At 38.8% G+C, this 21738-nt stretch overlaps 2 protein-coding genes across 11 annotated transcripts in view; one reads left to right on the forward strand and one right to left on the reverse strand.

Annotated features, from left to right (window-relative positions):
* The window catches only part of HYCC2 (hyccin PI4KA lipid kinase complex subunit 2), a 47990-nt gene extending 31372 nt beyond the window's left edge, over positions 1-16618 (reverse strand). Inside the window, exons 1-2 of one of the 9 annotated variants that reach the window (XM_056495691.1) lie at positions 16367-16618; positions 15783-15826 (exon numbers count right to left, since the gene is read on the reverse strand). The gene's annotated coding sequence lies outside the window, so the exon portion shown is untranslated. Of the gene's footprint in view, positions 1-15164; positions 15313-15782; positions 15827-15863; positions 16089-16108; positions 16251-16318 lie in introns of those variants that run through there. The other 8 variants (XM_056495689.1, XM_056495684.1, XM_056495683.1 and 5 more) reach the window with 8 other exon arrangements.
* Positions 16477-19995, forward strand: NDUFB3 (NADH:ubiquinone oxidoreductase subunit B3). Of its 2 annotated transcripts, none has more exons than XM_056495697.1 (3): positions 16477-16673; positions 17988-18129; positions 19736-19995. In XM_056495697.1, the coding sequence occupies exons 2-3, from the start codon at positions 17990-17992 to the stop codon at positions 19890-19892; spliced, it is 297 nt and encodes a 98-aa protein (XP_056351672.1). In that variant the 5' UTR covers positions 16477-16673; positions 17988-17989; the 3' UTR covers positions 19893-19995. The 2 variants fall into 2 exon arrangements, with proteins under 2 accessions (XP_056351672.1, XP_056351673.1); XM_056495698.1 differs by having other exon boundaries at positions 16649-16737.
* Positions 19996-21738: the final 1743 nt, after the last annotated feature.

Consider the following 21738-nt stretch of genomic DNA (forward strand, 5'->3'; position numbering starts at 1 on the left):
CACACAGATGGCTCTTGGGATTTTCAAATGGCCATCTGGAAAGCACACCTCATGCTTACACTCACTCCCTGGTTTGCTGTACCTTTGGGGGGAAAAAATATAAATACATCAAACACTGTGTGGGTGTGTCCCTACAGTAAACTGGTTCAATACATTAAGCTCTGTGCATATTTATTCAAGGTTGAAGTACCCTGAACCAAGAGTATTGAATTTCATTTCTAGAGTGTTCACATCTCTCCCAAAGCAAACAAAGTACAGGGAATATAAGAGATTTCTCATGTTTATTTAAAAAAAAAATACAATATTTTTCTACTATGATTCAAAGGTTCTTATATAGCAACCATAATAACTAATCAAAATTTAGTTATTAGTAACAGTAATAATAAAACATACTAAAATATTTTTACATATGGTCTGATGAAGATTTCTTAAACACTGAACAAGTAAGTTTGAATTCATACTAAAGCATGGAACAGGAAAAGTTATAGTTAGGAATGCAGCCACTCAATGTTAAAATCAGATACGAAAAATCAATTGCCAAAAAGCTTCCCCATAAAAGCACCTGAAATGTTATTTTAAATGTTTCCTCCTAAACTTACTCATTTGGCATAAACTAGCTGAATATGACACACAAGGCTGTTAAATTAGACCTGGAACCTTTTTATCAGAGCCATAACACTCTGTTCTGAAGGAAGTCACAGTCTTGTACTGTGCATCTGTCAATTACAGTCAAGATGTAAACAGAATTTTACCAAGTCAGAGCACTCTCCTAGACTGTGTTATGCACACCAATCATGGAATCACAGAATCATCTTCATTGGAAAAGATATTTAAGACCATGGAGTCCAACCATTAACACAGCACTGCCAACTCCACCAATATACATCCTCAGTGCCACATCTACATGAGTTTTTTAAACCCTTCCAGGAATGGTGAGTTCACCATTCTCAGTATTTTTGAAAATACAAAAGTCTTAAAAAAAAGTTTATTCAAACAATATACTAGTAGAATAAGGAAAGCTAAAGCTCAGATAACTCCAAGAATTTCTGAATACAGTAAAAGAAATAAAAAAGGGTTTAATCAACTGTGCTCATCAGAGAGCTTGTTTTTCACTTACATTTAGAAGAAAGAAATTAGAGAAAGAAATTACATTTAGAAGAAATACTGAGTACATTATTATTTACTAGTCTCCATTTAAACCACTAACCAAGATTAATCTGCAACAGCAAAATGATTACCCAAATAATCTCAGCCAGTACCACTTGCTACACTATCAACTATAAGTGGGGATTTAGAAAGGAAAATATAATGTCACCAATTAGATATTCATAATTTATGATATTTAAGAGGATGTGATTATTCAAGTATGCAGAGGTTTTTTTGTTGGCGGTTCGTATTTGATTCAGGGTTTTTTCTTTGTATGTTTGTTTTAAAGAGGCCAGTAGATTATACTGGTCTAAAGATACATAAGAGAGATTACATTACAGGACATGCACTACAAAATGAGTCCAGTTTTGGCCATTATACACTAAATGGCATGATGCATATAATATAATTTTAGTCCTAGTTGCACAATGAATGAAAATATTATGTATTTTTACCTTAAAGACTACGAAAAGAATAATTTGCAATTAAAACCTGAATTGTGCCAGCCAAAAGAATACAGGTTCATGCCACATGGTTTCTCCACAGTGCCACTTGTGTAAGGGAACATTATGGACTGACAGGTCTAAAAGAACAGAAAACTCCATTATCAATTACAGATTGTTCTTCCAAGCTATGTAAACACTCCTCTCATATCTATACTTCATTACTGAGCATAGAAAGAAACTTATTTGAAGAAAGATTTTTCCATGCTGTCTCTGTAGAAAAAGCAGCATGGAAAGCATTAAGAATGCATCCTTACTCTGAACTAAACATACATTCAGTTTCTTTGATCCAGAAAGTTCATAGCTCTCTAAGAAGTGCAGCTGTGTTAAACATGATTAACAGCCTGGAAAGCAGAGTAGATAGAAGACAACACAAGATGAGGTGGTCAGAAGCACACAGGAAAGAAGCTTCCCCACCACACACCCACACTAATGAGACTGGGAAACTCTGGGGGAAGAAAACCAGGCAACATGCTGATAAGTGCAGATAACAAAAGCGCAATCTGAACTTCTTGTGATGAGCTATTCCTGAATGCAGAGGTGTAAAAGACTAAATGGAAAAAGACTAGGTAATACATTTGAAGATGCAATAAAAACATCTGTTCAGGAATGCATCAGCAGCCAGAAAATAAATCAACATGCTTGATTACACAAAGTCATTTAAAGTAAATCTGAAAACATGAAAGTAGAGTGCACAAAACTGGTAATATGCTCATATTTGAAATACTGGGCTACATTTGATGCAAACAACCTAAAAAGAAGTATGTGTAAGGCAGATTAATGTTTAAGAAGCAGTTGAAGACAAGGATTGTGAAAAATAACTTCTAACCTGGATAAGGGAATTTTTTAAAAACAGAGAAATAAAGAACTCCTTAGAAGCACATGGAATTAAGTGGTTGAGAAGGTAGAATGGACTTTTTCTTGTAACGGAGTAATAAAAAATAAAGTGTTTGAATGCACCAAGATAGAAATCTTAGACTATCAACAGTTTACTGTTTCTCACACTGTAGGTTACCATAAATATCATGGGGACAATAAGAAGCTATTATAGATAAACATTGCAACACCTGTTTTACATACTCACTTCTGTTGTAGAACAAGAAGAGTAAATAAAAATACACTTTACAAAAAACCCTCTCTTAAAAGCAACTCCTTGCTTAACCACTCAGTATATAGGTGTATCCAGCTACACTAAAATTATATACCAGGAGATATTAAATAACCACAGCATCATCTGTTTCCACACTAGAAAATGGTCTGACTCTAACGCTAATCTAATCCCAAGAAAAAATAAAACCAGCCTTGGAAATGTTCCATTTTGGTGGATGACTTCTTGTACTTATTCAAAAATACATGTATTGTAATATTCATCTCTTATGATAAATAGAGTACAAATACCATTGTGATTTCCCTGTATCCATATATATAAACACATTATTCTACCAGAATCCTACTCTGTAGACACTTACATAAACTGTCATTTTGGTAAGAACATAAAATAATAAATTTAAAACTATTATCCTCAACAAATCCGAGCTACAATGACAACTTGCCATTAGAAACAGGGTCAAACATTCTGCCAGAATTCTCTTGGCCGTACAGCTCCACAGAACAGAGAAACAAGGAAAAAACTGACAAAGAAAGAAAGAAACAAAACCTCCTCCAGGTTATTAATTTATTATTGTCAGCTCAAGCCTTCTCCTTAATAGAAAGAGCAGTCTTCCAACTCTAGTTTTTAGGTAATTTAATTGCAAGCTTCAGCAGACAGGCATGCATTCCAACTTTAAAATATAAATGCTGATGTATTCTGTATGTGGGATTTAGGTTGCCAGCCTTATTAGACAAGCCTTAGTCATGCAAAACAACTTGGATAAGACATTTCTTCCCTGCCCACTCTGACTCACTAGTAATAACCTAGCTAAAAAGCTTTCTTTTTGGATATCAGCAACAAAGAAAGTTACGTGAAAACAATGGGAGAAAGTCTTACCACAGAGAAGTCAAAGATGATTGATAATAGTCTTGTAAAGTTTCATGATACCATACTTGCACAGTAAGATCCATTTCTTATCAAAAACGTCACATCAATTTCAGCAGCTGCCAAAAAAAGGGGTAAAGGTACAGCCCATCTGTTCCAAAAAGCCTCCTCTAAGTCTTTTTAAGCTCTAAATTATTTTCTGTGCCTTTTCAAGCACCACCAAGCTCTGCTGCCAACCTTCTTTGTGCCATTCCTACATTGAAACTGCACTTTACAGATACAAAATTGCTGAAGATAAACTATTAGGGCAGTGGGAATGAAAATACAACACTGAAAACAGACACCATATAACAGTTTAAAAAACTATTTTAAGGCTGATGTTTTCACAGTTTTCAAAGTAGTGCACAGTATTGCAGAGTAGTGCAAGTACAGAAATCAGGTGACTCTACAGAGAAAAATTTAAGTGCCATTTGCCTCACAGAGACAGATAAGCAGAACCTGAATTAAACACAATTGTACACTCATAGCTAAATCCCCTTCCTAGGAGTTCATGCAACAAATAAAGGCAGAAAAGAGTTGAGATGATAGAGAATGTGGAACAAGAAACTTATCTTCTGTATTCAAAGAAAATACTCCTCTACATTACTTACAGGATTTTGGAAACAATAAAGACATTATCCTGCAGCCTTAAAATAAAATAATAATAATGATAAAAAATTAAATTAAAAAACACAAAACACACATTAATTATTCTATTATAAAGACCTGACGCACTTAAATATATATATATATACACACACACGTAGGTTAGCCACAGAAATGTTACCTTATTCTCTCAGCACCAGTTTCCTTAGAAACAACTTCACGTAGTCATCCTACACTAATCCTAAAACATTCTCTTGTCAGGATCCTGGTGATAACCCATCCCACGCCAGACAATACAGGTTTGTCCTCCCTTTGCATTAGTTCATATGCAATAACTCTTCCTGTGCTAGTTTGTCTGCATTAACTTCTTTACTTACCCATGCAAATTACTTTCCATGTAACCCTACCTCTCCCAAACACCTTCTCATTCATGGTTCTGGTTCATTAAGTAAATTAAATCTAGATAAATAAAGATACAAAATGCACAGTAAAAGAAGGAGCCTAAAAAAAAGCCTCAGCAAACTAACACTTGCAAAATCACTGTTAAGGTGGTCTTTTTAAGGCGCTCAGTGCCAAGTACTAAAAATGAACAGACACAGGCTAAGAGAAATCTTGAAACAGAATTTCTGTGGGAACAAAACCAAAACAAAACTCAAAACCAAATCAAAACAAATCAACAAAAAGACACACCACCAAACCTCCACCAGTAAGCACTTTGGAAAAAGACTGCAAGCATTATACTAAGATCACTATCTGGTCTGTGATCAGGAAGGAAATTCATGCACAAACGTTCTAGAAATACCAGCTGAAGATTCTAAGCAGCTTCCCACTTTTGAGCTGTAAAATCATCACTTGAGAGAAATAAATGCCTGTTATAATATAAAAATATCCATCAAAAAGTTGAAGTCAATTCCAGACCAATATCTAAATTCCAATATCAGTATATATTTCTCACTGCAGTATTCCCTGCCAACTGTAATTCACACAAAATGGAATTTAGGTTACATATTCATTAATTAATTTACCTAACCTCCTTTCTTCTACCCTGTTCTCAGAGAGATCTAACCCAGAGGACCCTCTGCTGAAAGTAATGAAATCCCTTATTCTAATCTTTCCAACTTCCAGATGGTAAAGCCTCCACCTCCAGGAAGAGGAGTGTAAATAGATTAAGCTGAAGTGACAAATTTCCCCCCATCCACACACTTACTTACAAATTCACAAATTCTTAAATGAGTGGAATCTCCAAATTTATCTGAATTTACCTCAATTATAGCTAAAATTATGTCATCTTGCTGACTTTAAAAAAATGATGCAGTATGAATACAAAGTTCCAAAATAAGCTTTCAAATGGCAGAGTTAAAATAAAGATCCATAAGAACTAAGACATAATGTTTTATTGCACTATGCCATAAATTTAATATGTGACTCAGATGCTTCATTCACATTTAAGATGTACAGTTTTCCAGGATAAAATTAATTCTGATTGATATGCTGGTTTCACTTTTCCAAGTTCCCAGACTTTAAAAAGGAACTGAACAACAAATGAAGTTAAATGAAACATCACTAATCACACCACTACTCATCAAGATGACAATTTCAGAACAGCCCAGATCTCTTCTGCTTGACCTAATGGAATACACGAGCAAGTTGAACCCTACACACTCTTACAAGTGAGACTTAAGTCACATACAGAGGCTGTTCACTATTCAGAGGTAAAGCAGAGTAGCATCAAGAATTCTGAAATCTAAGATCTGCTTCAATTTTCACAGTTAAAACTGTAAGTGCCTTTATCACTTCCAACTGTCACTGCAGAGGAAACAACTTGTCTTCTTCCATGGCATGCATCACAGTATTATTTCAGTGTCAATCATTTTCAGTCTCATTCTAGTTTTCTGAATGTTAGAGAGGAGTTTTAAAAACTGCAAAGAACAATCTCACAAAACAGAGAGAAAACCAGTGTTAATTTTATATTGAGATTAGACAGACTGTACAAGTCAGAATTTCCACACATAAGAAATAAAATGTTCCTGACCATGTTAATTCTATATAGCATGATCCATTAAGAGCTGAGTGAACATCAACGACCAATACATTTGACCCAATGGATTAAGGTGATTGTGCTACAAATTTGATGCTTACAACCGACCCTACTAGTAACCTCACTAGGATTCCTCCAGAGCAGGAAACTACATGGCCTTTGCTGAACTCTCCTTCACAGAAAACAGCCAAAGAAACAGTGTCTTTAAAGAAAGTGTAACCTCTCATTATTAAAAGTGCTCATGAAACTCTGAAACTCAGCTTGCTATAATTGGCACTCTGTGGCCTATTACTTGGAAGTATATGCTGCTTCTCAGTGAAATACCTGTGTGAGAATTAAAACAGTAGTAAATGTAAATTAGTGCAACTACACCAGGTACCCCCTTTGTCTTGGTGTGAGTTTAATTATTAATCTTCACTGCTGAATAGTTAAACACAAAGCATATTGTTTACCATCATTATTCTTTTACTGTTAAACCAACATTACAACAGAATACAAACCGACCAGTCGTAAGAAAGGACTAATGAATATTTTAGTGTGAAATGATTCATTTTTCATGTATTTTTAAAACAGTGAGAACACTAAGTTACTAACATGACTCCGGAAAGTTGTTTGGATGCTTTTTAATCTGAAATTTAAACTATTTTTTTTCTAGGGCAAAATATCATACATAATATCTTTAGGAACATAACACAAACACTGCAGAAACAATTTAAATGGACCCAATCTTTTATGCACCGTGTTAGGCAAGATTTTCCACAATGTTTTTTATTTATTTCAGCTACAGACCAGATAAAAAATAAAGTAGTGTAAAACCACAACAAACAACAAAACAAAACAGACACAAAAAGAAAACAGCCTTCCACAAGCGCTTGCTGACTCCAGTTGAAATCCACAGCCTTTTTTCCTCCCCCTGACACCACAGAAACAAGAGCAAGATCTTAAATGCACAATACTATTTTCTATTTATAGCCTGAACAAAATTTAAAGTTTTTGTCAAATATTGTCCCCATATATATTCAGAAAATGTGAGTCTTTCAAGATCATGAAAAATTACAGATCTGATAGGCAGCATTGAAAATCCATGCAGCAAGATTCACAGGTATGCTTCCCCAAGCTATTTTGTGTGAACAGGGGAATGGAATTTATATAGAGATGGTTAACTTTACAGTGTTCCAGGTTTTCAAACATATTTTATTGCACTCAAAAAAACCTCACTGAGGACTCAATGCTCCAATTTTCAGCCAGTTTTACATAACCTTGTCCATACACAGAGATACTCTGAGTTTTTGTTTGTAATACTGAATAGTTCTCTCACTTAAAAAACCCACAAACATCAAAAGCAGTTGGTAAACAGTGCTTTTCCTTTCCTCAAGTTTCTGGAATAAATTTACCCTTGGAAAAAGACCAGAGATGGCCTTACATGCAAACTTGTTAGGAGTTACACTACTGTTTTTGCAACATTAATCTTCTTTGAGAAATTCCATATATTACATCTACTTCAGATGGAAATACACCCACATGAACTATACTAAACATAAATAGTTTCTCTAATCTTTTACAGGTACTGCCCATCTGGGTAACATTTATGATCTTTTACTTTTTTGTTAGTTATACTGGCATAGAGCAAATTCAGTTCATTCTCTTCAAACACCTAATCAAAAATTTTTAATCAAAGCCTGAGTTTAATTAAAAGCCTGTTCTGTTTCCCTATGCAATTGTGCTGATAGGGATCAGCAGCATTTACCAAAGTTCAAGCAGCAGGCACCTGAAATTGCTACATTATCCATTTTTGGTGTAAGCAATATACTCATTTTTCATACAGTATGCACCACAAAAACACAGTCTTTCAAGGCCAACTTAGACAGAAGGTTTAGAAATACTGAGGTCATTGGAATGCACAGTGGACCTGCAGAGAGAAGGTAGAGTAACTTCTCAAAAAGTAGGGCTGATCAGGTATAAAGACAAAAAAAAAACCCAAAGAAAAAAATCTACACCACCAGGACAACAAAATCCCCCCAAGAACAAGCCAAAACCAACACACACGGTCCACATGTGACTCCTTCAGCACATGAAAAAACTGTTCTGAACAAATACAAACCCAGACCTAACACCCTGTACTTGCAAATATCTTCAGATTTGCAAGTTAAGATGATTACACCATAATTCTTTCTTCTCAGTGTGCAGCAAGGGTTTCATACTCGGGGGTAAAATCCTCATCCTTTTTGCCTTATCTGCCAGCTATCCAACTGGCACTTTGAAAAGATTTTCATAACATATTTTAACAATTTTATTCCCTAATCAGTTCTATCTGTTTCATTTAAACTATTAAAACCAAGAAGATGGCAGCTTCAAACATTCCCCTGCAATAAAAAAGGAAATGCTAATAAAAACCTTCTCCACTTTCCATGGATGCGACGCATGTGCATAAATATGCAGCATTTACTTATAGCAACCTTACATATTTCAGGAAGCTCTAAAGTCTGCATTCAGAAAGACAAAGAGATAATCATGGCAATCTGTTCAAAGTCAGCACACATTACTAAAGCAGAATGCCCCAGTAGTTCATAGAAATAGCAATAAAATAACTACTACTAGAATTCTGCATAAAGCCAAGAAAAGCTTGCATCCTTTCCCTGTAGGAGAGATATTTTGTCTTCCAAAAGCTACCCATTAGAATATTAATTTGAAATATATCAAAACTTGATGGAGCTGACAACAGACGACAGTGATTGAGGTTTCCTAATTAGCATTATAATGTCCATTTAAGATTTGTTCCCTCCTCTCTCTCACAAGACCAAAAATTTATTATCAAAATAAGTCATCAAATACAGTAGTTTGCAATCATGGGAGTACCATCAGCAGAGAAGGGCAATGGACCATCACACCCACACACATCACCACCAGCCAAGTGTGATAAGGTTCCTGCAATACGTTTCAGTAAAATGACAAGAAGCTGTGCTGAAGCAGCTCTTTCCTAGCAGTTGACAAGAAATAAAAAAAGAAGAAGGCATAGCACTCTAACTTCCCCCTGACCAACAAATTTTTAAGCTTTTTCTGCATTTATTAGATGAAATTAGTATCTACAGGCACTGTAGTTCAATTTTCTTGAGCTTCCTTCTACTTTTCATATGCTGAACCTACCTAGTTTTCTGTCTTTAGCACAGACCAGAACCTGCAAGTCTAAGAAAAAGGGCACAGAGGAAATAACAAAACTAACCTTCAAACATTTAGTAAATTTTAAGTTGCCAAATAAAGGGGGGAGTGGAGGGGTGGCACAAAACACACTGTGACAATCAGCACAATACTCAATTACACAATTTCAGCAGCATCAATGCCAATTAGTATTGGCCACTGACCTCTAATCTGATCTGGAATCCATCCACGATCTTAACCTGATTAGGACTTTGTGCACAACACATGTGAAATCCCACTGTTGCACGTTTATTTTTCTGCCTTAGCATCCTTAATTTTACTCAGTTTAAACACTGAAGTAGCTAGGGGAAAAAATTACAAAGTTACACACAAGTGTTATTATGGAATTTACTAGAGCATCTTCAACCATTTCCCTAAAAATGTCAGGGTTTAATTTTGGGCTGATTTGGCAAGTTAAAAACTAGATACATAGGGCTAACATTTTAATTTAAATTAAGAAGTAAAATTAGTGCAGTTTTAGTTATGCCATGTGAACTGTAACATTAACTGTGAAAAACCATATAAAACCTGCAGCTAACTGAAGGGATTTAACCTATAGAAGGGAAAAAGCAAAGCACTCTCTTTCAGAGTTTAATGCCATGATTCCTGGAACACAAGGTATGTGTGGAACACAGCTGCCATTTGAATGATTTAAACACCCAGATGCCTCAGTAACATTTTTCTACGGCTGAGGAGACAAGTGCAAAAAAAGTCTCAAATTGCAACATCCACAAAGTTTCATTTCTGCACCTACAAGGAATGATTGCAAGAGTACTTTCACCACTGATGCAGAAAAGGTGCATATTCTGAAGGCAGCAATTGTTCTTACATGACCATGCATAGTCCAAGTCCACTCAAAACCACTGCAAGCCAAAGGGCATCTCAGTTATTTCTGCAATTGGTCCTTCAGATACACACTGACAACAAGCCATACCTAAACTGTAATTTTTTATTTGCTGTCCCAGCTTCGAACACAAATTGTAGTGAGGAGAAAATCTTGTTCTCTCCTTCTCCTCCCAGAAAACAAAAACAAGCTAGGAAGTTTTCTTATTCAACAGATACACAGAGGCCTCTCAAACTCCTGTGGTGTTTACACTAGCATGGGTGAAGGAAAAGCTGAAGACTCAGAACACATGAAACAACTCTTGGCAGATGCACAGATCTAAGCAAACAAAAGGTAGTAGCCTGCTCCCAGCCTTCCTGTTCAATGGAAATCATGCAGTGCATGTGCCACCTGTGGTTTTAAGGAAAGGTTGCTGCCATATTCATGTCTATGAATATAAACAGTGCAGATAAGCAGTTTATGAATGTTTAGCTTAAGTCCATGGAGTATTTTAGGTATTTCTTTTCTAGCTGCATTCAACTTGCCTTCCAGTCCAAGACTCCTATCTCTATTTGTATACCCATAGGTAACACAGAACTGTTTCAGAGATTTTCAAGAAGCTCTTGCCACTCTGACATGACAAGATTTGCACTGCAATTTGCTGCAGTCCACCAACATGAAGGAAGCTATCAGAATGGCCCATATGAAGTCTAAGAAAATTAGCATCTCTCTTCCCAAGAAATTGCCACAAATATGGTTTAACTTCCAGAAGCTTAAGGATACTACTATTTGAAATTTTTGCACAGATCCAACATTGGAGACCATTGGGTATGGTGGTTTGCCAATTACATAACTACCAAACAGAACAAATACATAATTAACAATCTAGAAGAAGCCTTGTAAGCTCAGCAATTTTGTCTAAGTCCTGTTCTACACTAAGAACAAGAAAAAAGCACCTTAAAAAAAACTCAAATCCACAGCCATAAGGATGTAGTAATTTTTCCATTTCACACTTAAACTCCCCTTGCTTTCCCCTCTGTGTCCATATTTAGCTTACGACTCTATGCTGTTTCAGCTCAACAAAACACACACCAAAAAAAAAAAGCAATGGAAAGTTCTCCACTGTTACACAAAGAAATATGAGCTTGTGCTGGGATAAATCCTTTGTCAGCATGCCTTACATTTCTATGTAAAAGGGCACATTACTATCATTTAAACTCCTCAATCACTTCTTGTGTAAGTTCTCGACAGTAAATGGACTTTAACCAATCATCTGTCCATCTCACTGCTGCAGATACTAAAGAACAGTACAACATCCATTCTATGCAGGCAGCTTTAATTACCATTTTTAACTGGCATGAGTAACCACAGTGATACGCTGAAGCATCAAGTATCCTTTCAGAAAGGTGTACCTCTAACCCAGAGCAATAAACAGATATCAAAACTCAAAGCTGAGCATTTAGATTTCTGTTCTTTGCCCTACTCTGATGGCATGTACCAGGGTGCTTGATAAATGGCTAACTCAACCTCCTCTGTAACTAAGTCTACATAAAAGCCTCCTACTTTCTGAAACATGTCTTGTCTAAAAGGTAATTGACCCTCGTGTTCAGGCACCAGAATGCTAACTGGGATGGTGGAATCACCACTGTAGCTTACACATGGGGCACAGAACACACCACATCTTCACAAAGCTCATGTTTTAAGAAATTAATTAAAATTCTAGCTAATTTTTCACATACAGGAAATACAATATTCAAATTTATAGATACAATCTATAACTCAGCTGAATGGCCATGAAAAGTAAGATTATTCTTTTAAATTTTGTCACTGTCTTTCCAGATAGATGTCAAATAATTCTCCCAGCTCACATATGGGTCAAGGCAAGGCAGAAGAGGAGAGGAAGACCCTAAATAAAATCACAATTTAAAATTTATAAACTACTAAATATAGGGAATGGAAACAGAAATATATTCCAGACGTATCAATTTTACCCTGTATGAATCAGCAAACTGCAGTCATGCAGACTGCACAAATGTCCATGTCACACATTTCAGTTAAGCAGAATCCAGAGGAACAGCAACGTGGAACTATTTAAAGAACTCACGAACCATATACAACACAGACACCACTAAAGGAGATCTCAAAAAAAACCCTATAGAAAAGCATTAAATAAGTCAAGAATTACTTCTCACAATTATTCTGTTCAGAAATGAAAATAATTGACTGAAGTAGTAGTCAAACTACTACTGGTGACTGTCTCTGCTCAGATCAGTTTTCCCTGAAAGGGATTTCTTTAATGATTATTACTACAGCACAGATGTCCTTCAAGCAGACTCAGCTGGGGAAGCCTCCAACTTCACTTCCTGATATTCCTTCATATCTTAATACAAGGAAACAAGCATCAAGAAAAGTCATAGAATCAAAAATTCTTTTCCAGCCCAGACAAGTTTTTGAGTGAACAGATGACTCCAATTTTAAATATTCTCAACTCATATTCAACTTCTTGGTAAAGAGCCAAACAGGTCTGCCTCACCTCATACAGAACATAGGGAGTATCACATGAAGTTCTCAGGTAACAGGCTCACAACAGAACAGAGGAATGAATGACTTACTGACACCACACATGAAGTGCAGCTCTTACTGACAGAAAATATGGTAGCTGCAAAAAGTTTTTAGAAGTATATCCATGAAACAAAAATCCATACAACTCATCATCCCCACTGAGACTGGGAGAGCTGACCTAAGGGGTAGCCCTATATTCTAGAGAAGAATATAAGAGTAAAGCACCTGCTGTCAAATAAGCACCTGCTCAGCTCTGGCAGACAAGCAGAACAATTGTCTTTTATTATTGCAGGGTCTCAGAGCTTAAGGCTTCAAGAGGGAATAACAGATCAAACCAGTGTGGCTGTCCCTGTCAAGAACAGTCTTTGCATTGCCTCCAAAAAAAAACCCAAAAAAAACCAGAAAACCACCCACCAGCAAACAAACACCACAGAGAGAAACTAAGAAACTACTGCTCCAGCCCATCACTTATCTAAAATAGAGATGTAACAGTGACTGTGATACTGTCCATAAAATATTTAGCTCTCTAATGATGCCTGAGAAGATAATTTCCTTCCCCACCACTCACAGCTTTTTTTTTTTAAAGCATTCAAAGAAACCAAGGTGAACTAAAGAAAGATCTTTTCCATCCTTATTGTAATTAAAGCATCATTAAGCACTTTATTCAAATGACAAGAGGCTTCCAATGACATAACTGACTACTAATATAACACCACAGGAAGTAACATGCAACTTCAGGGGGAAAAAGATGCAATATTTAACTAGTTCAAATATGTATTCTGATATTGAAGGGAAAAAAGCAAAACAACAACCCCACAAGCCTTTCTTGTCGTCTCAAAACTGAAAACACTTCAAGTCAATGTCAGTCACACAGCTCTCTACTCCAGAAAACTATTATGAAGAGCACAGCACTAAACATGGTCCAGTGCTAGAGAGAATATTGGATGCACAGTCAGAGAAGAGTGGTTCCTATAATGTATCTCACAATCTGTTAACCCAGAATGCACAGCAACACAAAGTGCTGGAAACATGGACTTTTGAAAGCTATCCAAGAAAGCCTGCAGCCTTCCTCTAGCTTAACGACACAAGCAGGAATCCCAGCAAATCATAACTAGCATGGCTGCATACATGCTAACATAACTTTAGCTTAGAACACCTAATCTTTGCAGAAATTATCACCACTATGAATTAATATAAGATAATTTTAAAAAGAAAACCAAAAATCAACTGAATAAATCACAAAAAGTACTGATTATTTGTACAGAGTTTCAATGACCTTTCCTTCCTAGAGGACATTCAGTTTTTTGTTAGGGTTTTCTTTACACAATACAAAAATTTATTTTATTTCCTTGTGCATATTATTGATTTCTCCAGACTGACACTGTCATTATGGTGAACATTCCTTCTCAAAACACATTGTACCAACACTTGTAGGCCTCTTGAAATTATGCAGACTCACTTAATTGAAAATACAGCATCAAAGAGCTTACTATATTGCCAAAATATCACATGCCTCATATTTGCAGTCTTATTTTTAAAAGATTATGGTCCATATTGAAAGAAAAGGAAATAGAAAAAGCAAGACATGGTAGAGCAGATCAAGTGACTGCACTAAGCTTTTCTTAACAGAAGTTTTTATGTACTTGGGCGTGAAGGGGAAGGTAAAATCAGCTACTCCAAACCTTGTTAAACCCTGGAAGCAATGGTGTGCCTGAAGACAAATTACCTGAAGACAAATCCTGGCAAGTGTGCTCCTCTGCTACAGTTCTGTTCATGCACAACAGATCACACAAAGCCACTGCCCTGTGATCAGAACTGAATGTGCCTGGTGACAGACTCAGCAATACCAGCATAGTTTTGTGCATAATACTCAAGTCAGGCTTCTAAGCACCATGAAGAAAACAAAACAAAATGAACAAAAGCAACCCCCCGAAACAAATAATAAGAAAAAAAAAAAAGCACCAAACATAAATAAAACTAGGACCTTTTATCCTTCTCTCAAAGAAAAAAGCCAAGATATCTAGTATCTGACATGCCTGTGGGTGACTGAAAAAAATTCTGAGAAAAATATCCACATTCCTAAGCACAGTGGACTTTGGACACATACACATAAGCTTTCAGCCACAGTAAGAAACAAGAAATGCTTTACAAGTCTCTTACAGAACTGCATTCTCTATAAGACAGAGATTTAAGCACCTCACAAATAAAGAGCACTCCTACAATTCCATCACCCCCCCCCCCAATACATTATAGAAAAACAAATGTGTGTCTTCTTACCCTGAGAAAAGACTGCTCTGAATCTTCCAGACTTTATCTCAGAGTAAAAAACATTCAATGCTGAAACCAGACTGAGGCAGTCTGGATTAAACAGATGGCACTCTATTTAGAACAGTTTCACTGTTAATAACATGATAATGGCTTTCCTCCTGGAAATCTTCTCATGCACTTCCAATATCCCTATTAAAAAACCCTGAAACCCAGAAGTAGATTTCCATCAAAATGTATTACAAAAAGGCACTACAATCTATCCCAAAGTTCTGTCGGCATCATGACGTACTGTTTATTCTTATCTTAATAAGAGTATCAAAAATTTATATAAGTTAGTATTTTGCTAAAAAGAAACAATATTGTATTATACACAACCGAAGAATAATTTAAGCCTTTGTAAGTCACTGACCGAGCAGCTAACTTCTACCAGTCTCTTTCCAGATGAAGTAGATAATGTGCTCAAGTTTGACGAACATAAAAATAATTGTTATTAACCAGATACTACGGCAATTGACACTTCACAGCCACACATGCAAACGCCGAGCTCCCGACACAAGTGCTCAGTGAAAGCAAGTCGCCAGCTCGCTCAAGAGGCAGCTGTCAAAAGAATTCTTCCCTTTCACTTACCTTTCAGTGCACTTCCAGGATTTCGGGACGTCGCCCCACTTGTCCTATGGAAACAAACACCAATGTTCTTTTAAAACATACCCACTGCAAACCGAAACTCGGCTCGTGGCGCCAGCCGGGCTCGCCGGGAGCTCCGGTTTCTGCCCCAGCTCCTTCCCCAGCCGAAGCGCCCGAGGGCGGGCAGCGAGCGGGCACTGCCCGGGCCCCGGCACCGCTCCCGCGGCAGGGCGGGGGGCCGGGGCTTACATAACCGCGGGGAGGGGACCGGGGACCGCTGTCCGAGCGGGGAGGGAGCGGGAACGGGACACGGGAGAGGAGCAGAGCACCAGCGGCAGGAGAGGAGCACGAGCGGCGCCAGTGCTGGGAACGGTTCGCGCCCCCGCACGCACAGACCCTGCGGGGCTTCCGTCCCTGCCCGCACCGCCGGAGGCGACAGACGGCGAAAAGCAGCCCACGAAGGGTGGGAGGTCCTCGTTCCCGGCGCCCAAGCCCCGCCGCCCCCAGCGCCGGCCGCGCCAGCCCCGCCGCCCCCTCACCCCGCTCTCCTCCTCCGCCGCCAGCTCCAGCCGCCGCCGGCCCCGCACCTCAGCAAGCCGCCCGCCCATTGGGCCACGCCCCCCCGCAAGAAGCCGCGCACTGATTGGCCGCTTTCCGCAACGCTTCTCCTTCCCCCCCGGCCCCTCAGCCCGAGCCGGCGGTGCCGCTCCTGGTGCGGGGCCTGTCCCGCTGAACCGTGGCGGCAGCGCTGCGGGAGGCAGCGGCCCGGGAAAGGGGCTCGGGCAGTGGCTCCGCAGCCTCCGTGGCTTCTGTGGTCGCACCAGGCTAGCGGCAAGAGCCGGAACGGAAGTTTCCCGGAACCTGCGTGGCTGGCCTGTGCTTCCTGTGCGGCCGGTCCGTTCTTAGGTTCCGGTTCCGGGTAGCGGCCGCGTCCTCAGCTGGGTCGCGGAGCGGGCAGGTACCGCGGGCGGGGCTGGCACCGGCAGAGGCAGCGCCCGTGCTGCTGCCACCGGGGTGTCCGTGTGCGGCCAGGGCAGGGCAGCCGGCGGGGTGGGAGTGGGGGTGGCTGTCACTCCGGGCTGTGCTCTCGCTGCCCCGCTCCATCCGACCTCTGGGCAGGCACAGCTTCTGCTGGTTCTGCTGTCGGAGAGCGCCCGGCTGGTCCTGCAGCGCAGCCCGCTGGCCGCGGCGTGTGCGTGACAGGGCATAACCTCCTCCCCTGTAAAAGGTGAATTTTAGTAGGAGAGAGGCCTTGCATTTCTATCGCAGGGTTGGAGCCTGGGGTCTAATTTGGGGGGAGCTTTTTGGGTAATTGACAGCGTTAATGCTGCTCTCCAAGTTTTCTCATGCGACGAAGTCTCTCTGCTTGCCTTTACGGCCTGGAGTCATCTTCAAGAGTTACAGGCTTTGAAGCTCTGTCCTGCATTCCAGTCAATTTCGAGAAATTACGGGCAGTGAGTCTGTTCTTTGCTACCTGATATGTGTTAAAATGGGAAACCCTGGCTCAAAGACGACTCAGGTGCTTTGTGCAAATGGAGCCTTAAAAGCTATTATTTTCTTCCACTCCTTCATCATCTCACTGAAAATGTTCAGCTTCACACGTGTTTTTAAAGAAAAACTTAATATTTTTATAGTTCTCCAAGGTGTATGTGAACAGCATATATTTTTCAGCCTCATCAAGCAACTGGTAAGGTGCATCTCCTTGTCCGTGCATCTGTCCTGGCACAGTTATATCTAATTGAACTGGAGGCAGCTGAAAAGGAGATGAGGAGCCAAGTCTGTTTTTCTCAGGTTTTTCTTCAGAGCTTAACCATCATAGCTTTCCCACACCTAAGTCAGAAATTTTTATTCTGAACCCTCGTGATTATTCTGGAAAGTTTGGAAGTTGCGGGGGGCTGGTGGTGCTGAAGGGCGTTTATAGACAGTGGAAACCATTGGTTTTCTTAGTGTTCTCTGGCATAGAAGGCTGATGTAGGTGCTCATGAGTGTAGCGATGGTCGTGACTTACAACACAATAATGCTGAAATTTGCTTTACTGTGTGTAATCACCAGCCTCTGAAACACAGCACAAAGTCCCTTGGCTCTTTGTTTTACAGAACAAAGCTCTTTGTTCTCTCTTTCTTCTTGTTTCCTGTACAGGGGCTTGTTCTTTGCAAGTGTATAAAAATGATTGTCTCTGCCAAGTAACCAATTTACCTTTTCCTCTAGGTATGGGACATGAAAGTGGCCATGGCCATGGCCATGACAAAGTGCAGCTCCCTGACTACAGGCAGTGGAAGGTGGAGGGAACTCCCCTGGAGGAGGTGCAAAGAATGCTGGCTAGACGGGGTCTGAGGGATCCGTGGGCTCGGTAAGTGCAAGAGCCTCAAAAATCATCCTGATGTGTCATCTGGTAGCATCAACCAAACCTTGTCATTGTAGATAATTCTTTCTTCAGCAAAAATAGTGAAAATTAGTCAGAATTTCAGTTAAGTCTTTATTTGCTTTTTGCATGAAGGTCACACCTTGCATCACCTTGACCAGTCTCCCCATCTTGCGAGGCAGCCTTGCACTTTGTGATGTTTCATGCTGACACAGATCAGGCACAATGACCAACACCTCATTTACCAAAACACCTGAGTAGTATTAGGTTCTGCACATGTGAATAATCCTGTCCTTCTCTGCAAAGAGATTGTGTGCCCAGGTCTTGATGAAGATGTTGGAACTTGCACTGACATTCTGAGTAGGAATACCATTCCTCATATACAGCAGGAGGCCTTTATTTAAAAAGAAGAAATGTACATGTATACAGGGTGGGATTGCATTCAACTGTGAATGACATCATGGAGAATCAGCTTTTTACCTCTCATGCTACCACTCTACAATGAATATCTCCTCCTTTTTAGGTATTTAGGCAGCTGTTAAAACAAGGCTTGATCTGTTTCTCCCACATCATAAATTATGCAGTACTTTATTCAACCACCCTTTCATCTTGGGGAATAAAAATACCAAATGTCTTGTGCTGAGTAATCTGGCCTTTCTGTAAGGGAAAGGTTGCATGAGCAGCCCTATACTGGCACCTAGAAGACACTCTTCCATGCCCATATGCTTTCATCCCAAATCACAAAATCCATCTGCACAAGAGATTATCTGTGAACATAAATATCTGCCCCCTCTTGTTTTAACCCCCGTATCTTCTCCCAAAATGACAGTTTTTATTTAGTTAGTTATTTTTCCTTTTGAGTCCTTACAAGAGACAAACTACACCCATCTCCATAGATTACACTGGTTGTGCTATAAACAAATAAACATTTGTAGTCAGAGCAGTGACTAATGTTTCAGTAACAATGGAGGTTGAAAACAGCAAGACAAAACAGTGTGAAGTTTGTACATACTCTGTAGCTCAAGCTAAATACCATCTTTTTAAACTTCCTTTTTTAAATCATCTGACTCTCATATAGTTAAGTGCTCATCTGGCTCTTATATAGTTAAGTGCTGTATTGTGAAACAGAAAGTGCCTCCACACTAAGATGAGCTATCTGTGTCTGGATTGTGAGATTTGACTGTGCTACATGCTGTCTAGCACAGTGACTAGCCTTTGCAGTTAGCCCAATCCATGCAAGTGCTAGTGGGCTCAGATTTGTTACAGAGTAAAACCAGAAGAGTACAATTAAGTGATTTTGAGGGGGTGATTCTATTCCTATAATTATGTTGTTTGCTGACAGTACCTGCATCTCAAGTTACATGGTAAGCATTAGAGTTCACATCGTGAACTTCACTTGTAATTCCTGATACTTAAATGACAGAACATATTGTACAGCCCAATGTCTATCTCATTGAAACACCTTCATCATTCTTTTATATATATATATATATATATATATATATATATATATTCTTGTTAATTTGTATCACTGTTAATTCTTGTTAATTTCGCTCCACTAATCTTTTTCCTTTGGCTTCATTTTCCTTTCTAGTAATGAAGTGTGGAGATACCATGGTGGCTTTGCAAGACCTATCAGCATAACAGAAATCTTTACCAGGGGATTCAAGTGGGGAGCTGTAGCTTTCATCATAGCTCTGGGCATTGAATATACAGTTTTTCCTCCAAAGAAGAATGGAGGCCACCACTGAAGATCAAATATGACACCTTAATACTTACTAATCATAAGCTGAAGCATACATAAGCCTTCTGCTCACTCTGTACTTATGCATATTAAAGTCTATCACAGGCAAACCTGTTTTCTTTGATTTTGTTATACTTTTGTGGAAGGATCAAAAAATATGGCTAGAGCAATTTAACTGGCTTCGATCTGGAGGAAAAAACCCACCAAAGATGGCTCTTGGGTTTGCTGTACTATCCTTTAAAGAGCAAAATAAACTACCAGACCAGTTCTTTCCAATATCTGCCAAGATTCTGTTAAATGAAACGGAGAAGTTTGTTGCTTTTAAGAGAAAATTTGTATCATATTTATTACAGATTTAATAACTATTATTTTGCACTAAGTGGTAATGAATGAATTGTCACGTCTAAGAAGTGTTTACTAGTCATTCTTAAAGCTTTAAAACCACCTCCAGACTGCCTCAAAGTATATGAAAGTGCCAAAGCTTATACTTAACCCTATTGAACAGTTAATTAGCCTGGCAGACACCATACACCAGAATAATCTGCTGTGTAATATCCAGACATCAAAAATTACGTTGCTGCCAAAAGCAGAATAAAATGTTTAACTCAGCAATAACTGTACCTTATCCTAAAATGTCTTCCACCATACTTGACTGTAATGAGAAAAAAGAGAACAATTTTTTCCTTTGCTTTAGTGTATTTGTAGATTTACTTATTTTTACATCTAGTGTCTCTTAGCAATTTGTTTTAAATTTCCTGGTTTTCCTTAAATTATCTTGGCATCTTCTGGAGTGCTTTAAGAATGCCTGGAATGAGGACTATAGCACAGAAGGACCTGTGGGCAGTATATGCCCTCTGCAATACCAGGAATTACAGTTGTCTGAATATCCTACTGTAAATTTTGTTATGCCCTTAGTAGCAAAGTAAGGAGGATATATTACATAGCTTTTCAATCCAAGCAACAGGTCACCTGTCACTAAAATAAAAAGCAAAATTAGACAAGTGAGAAATGGTAAATGTTACTAAACAGTCATATAGTGTACTTCCAAGGTGAAGAAATGGAAAATTTTATACAACTCTCTCACAAATTGCAGGTTTACATGGAAGCTGAAGGTCCTACCAAGACATTGCTAAAATATCTTTTTTTAAAACTTATCTATTCACACACAATCCTTCTGAGTGAGAATATAATAGAGCTTCATTTTTAGAGCCAATAAACAACATCTGTTACAGTGCAATGCAACATCTGTGTGAATGCAGATGTACTGTACAGTGGGGTTTGTCATCTTTGTATGACATTGCTCAAGGCACTGCTTGTAGTGCAAACACTCATTTCAGTGAACTCTTGCCTAATCCTTTTCCCAAACATTCCTATCCAGTTGCATCATTCCCTGAAAAACCAACCAAGAACCTACCGTGTAAGGTCTGTTGTACAAAACACTTACATCGTCCCTTAGGTACTCTTACATACAATACCCATAAAGATTTTCTTTTACAAGTATAATAATACCAATCCTGCCTGGGAATGGAGTACTTCCTGTGTATTAAAATAATAGTACCAAATGTGTCTTCACTGTAACCATAGCAATGTCTGTCCCTATATTAAAACAGCCTTTCTACCAGCATAGCTATTCTACAGTGCAAAAACCAGGGTCACAAACAGCAGTTTGTGATTGTAATACCAGTCAGGAAGCTCTTTTTGTATAAGGTCTAAAAAATAGAAGTGATGATGCTCCACTTTCTGAGATGCAAGCGGAAATCTGTATGGAACTGATCCAAAGAGATATTGTGCATGTTGGGTAGCTGATTTCCTTCTGAATCAGCTACATCTTAATAGCAGGGATACTGTGAAAG

This window comes from Oenanthe melanoleuca, chromosome 7 (assembly GCF_029582105.1).
Source record: "Oenanthe melanoleuca isolate GR-GAL-2019-014 chromosome 7, OMel1.0, whole genome shotgun sequence".
Taxonomy (NCBI): Eukaryota; Metazoa; Chordata; class Aves; order Passeriformes; family Muscicapidae; genus Oenanthe; species Oenanthe melanoleuca.

What these genes read in the sequence shown, in the direction of transcription:
- NDUFB3 (XM_056495697.1), top strand. Translation starts at nt 17,990, where the DNA reads ATGGGACATGAAAGTGGCCATGGCCATGGCCATGACAAAGTGCAGCTC. An exon ending in CTGAGGGATCCGTGGGCTCG is followed by an intron (nt 18,130 to 19,735) that starts GTAAGTGCAAGA and finishes TTTCCTTTCTAG; the next exon opens with TAATGAAGTGTGGAGATACC.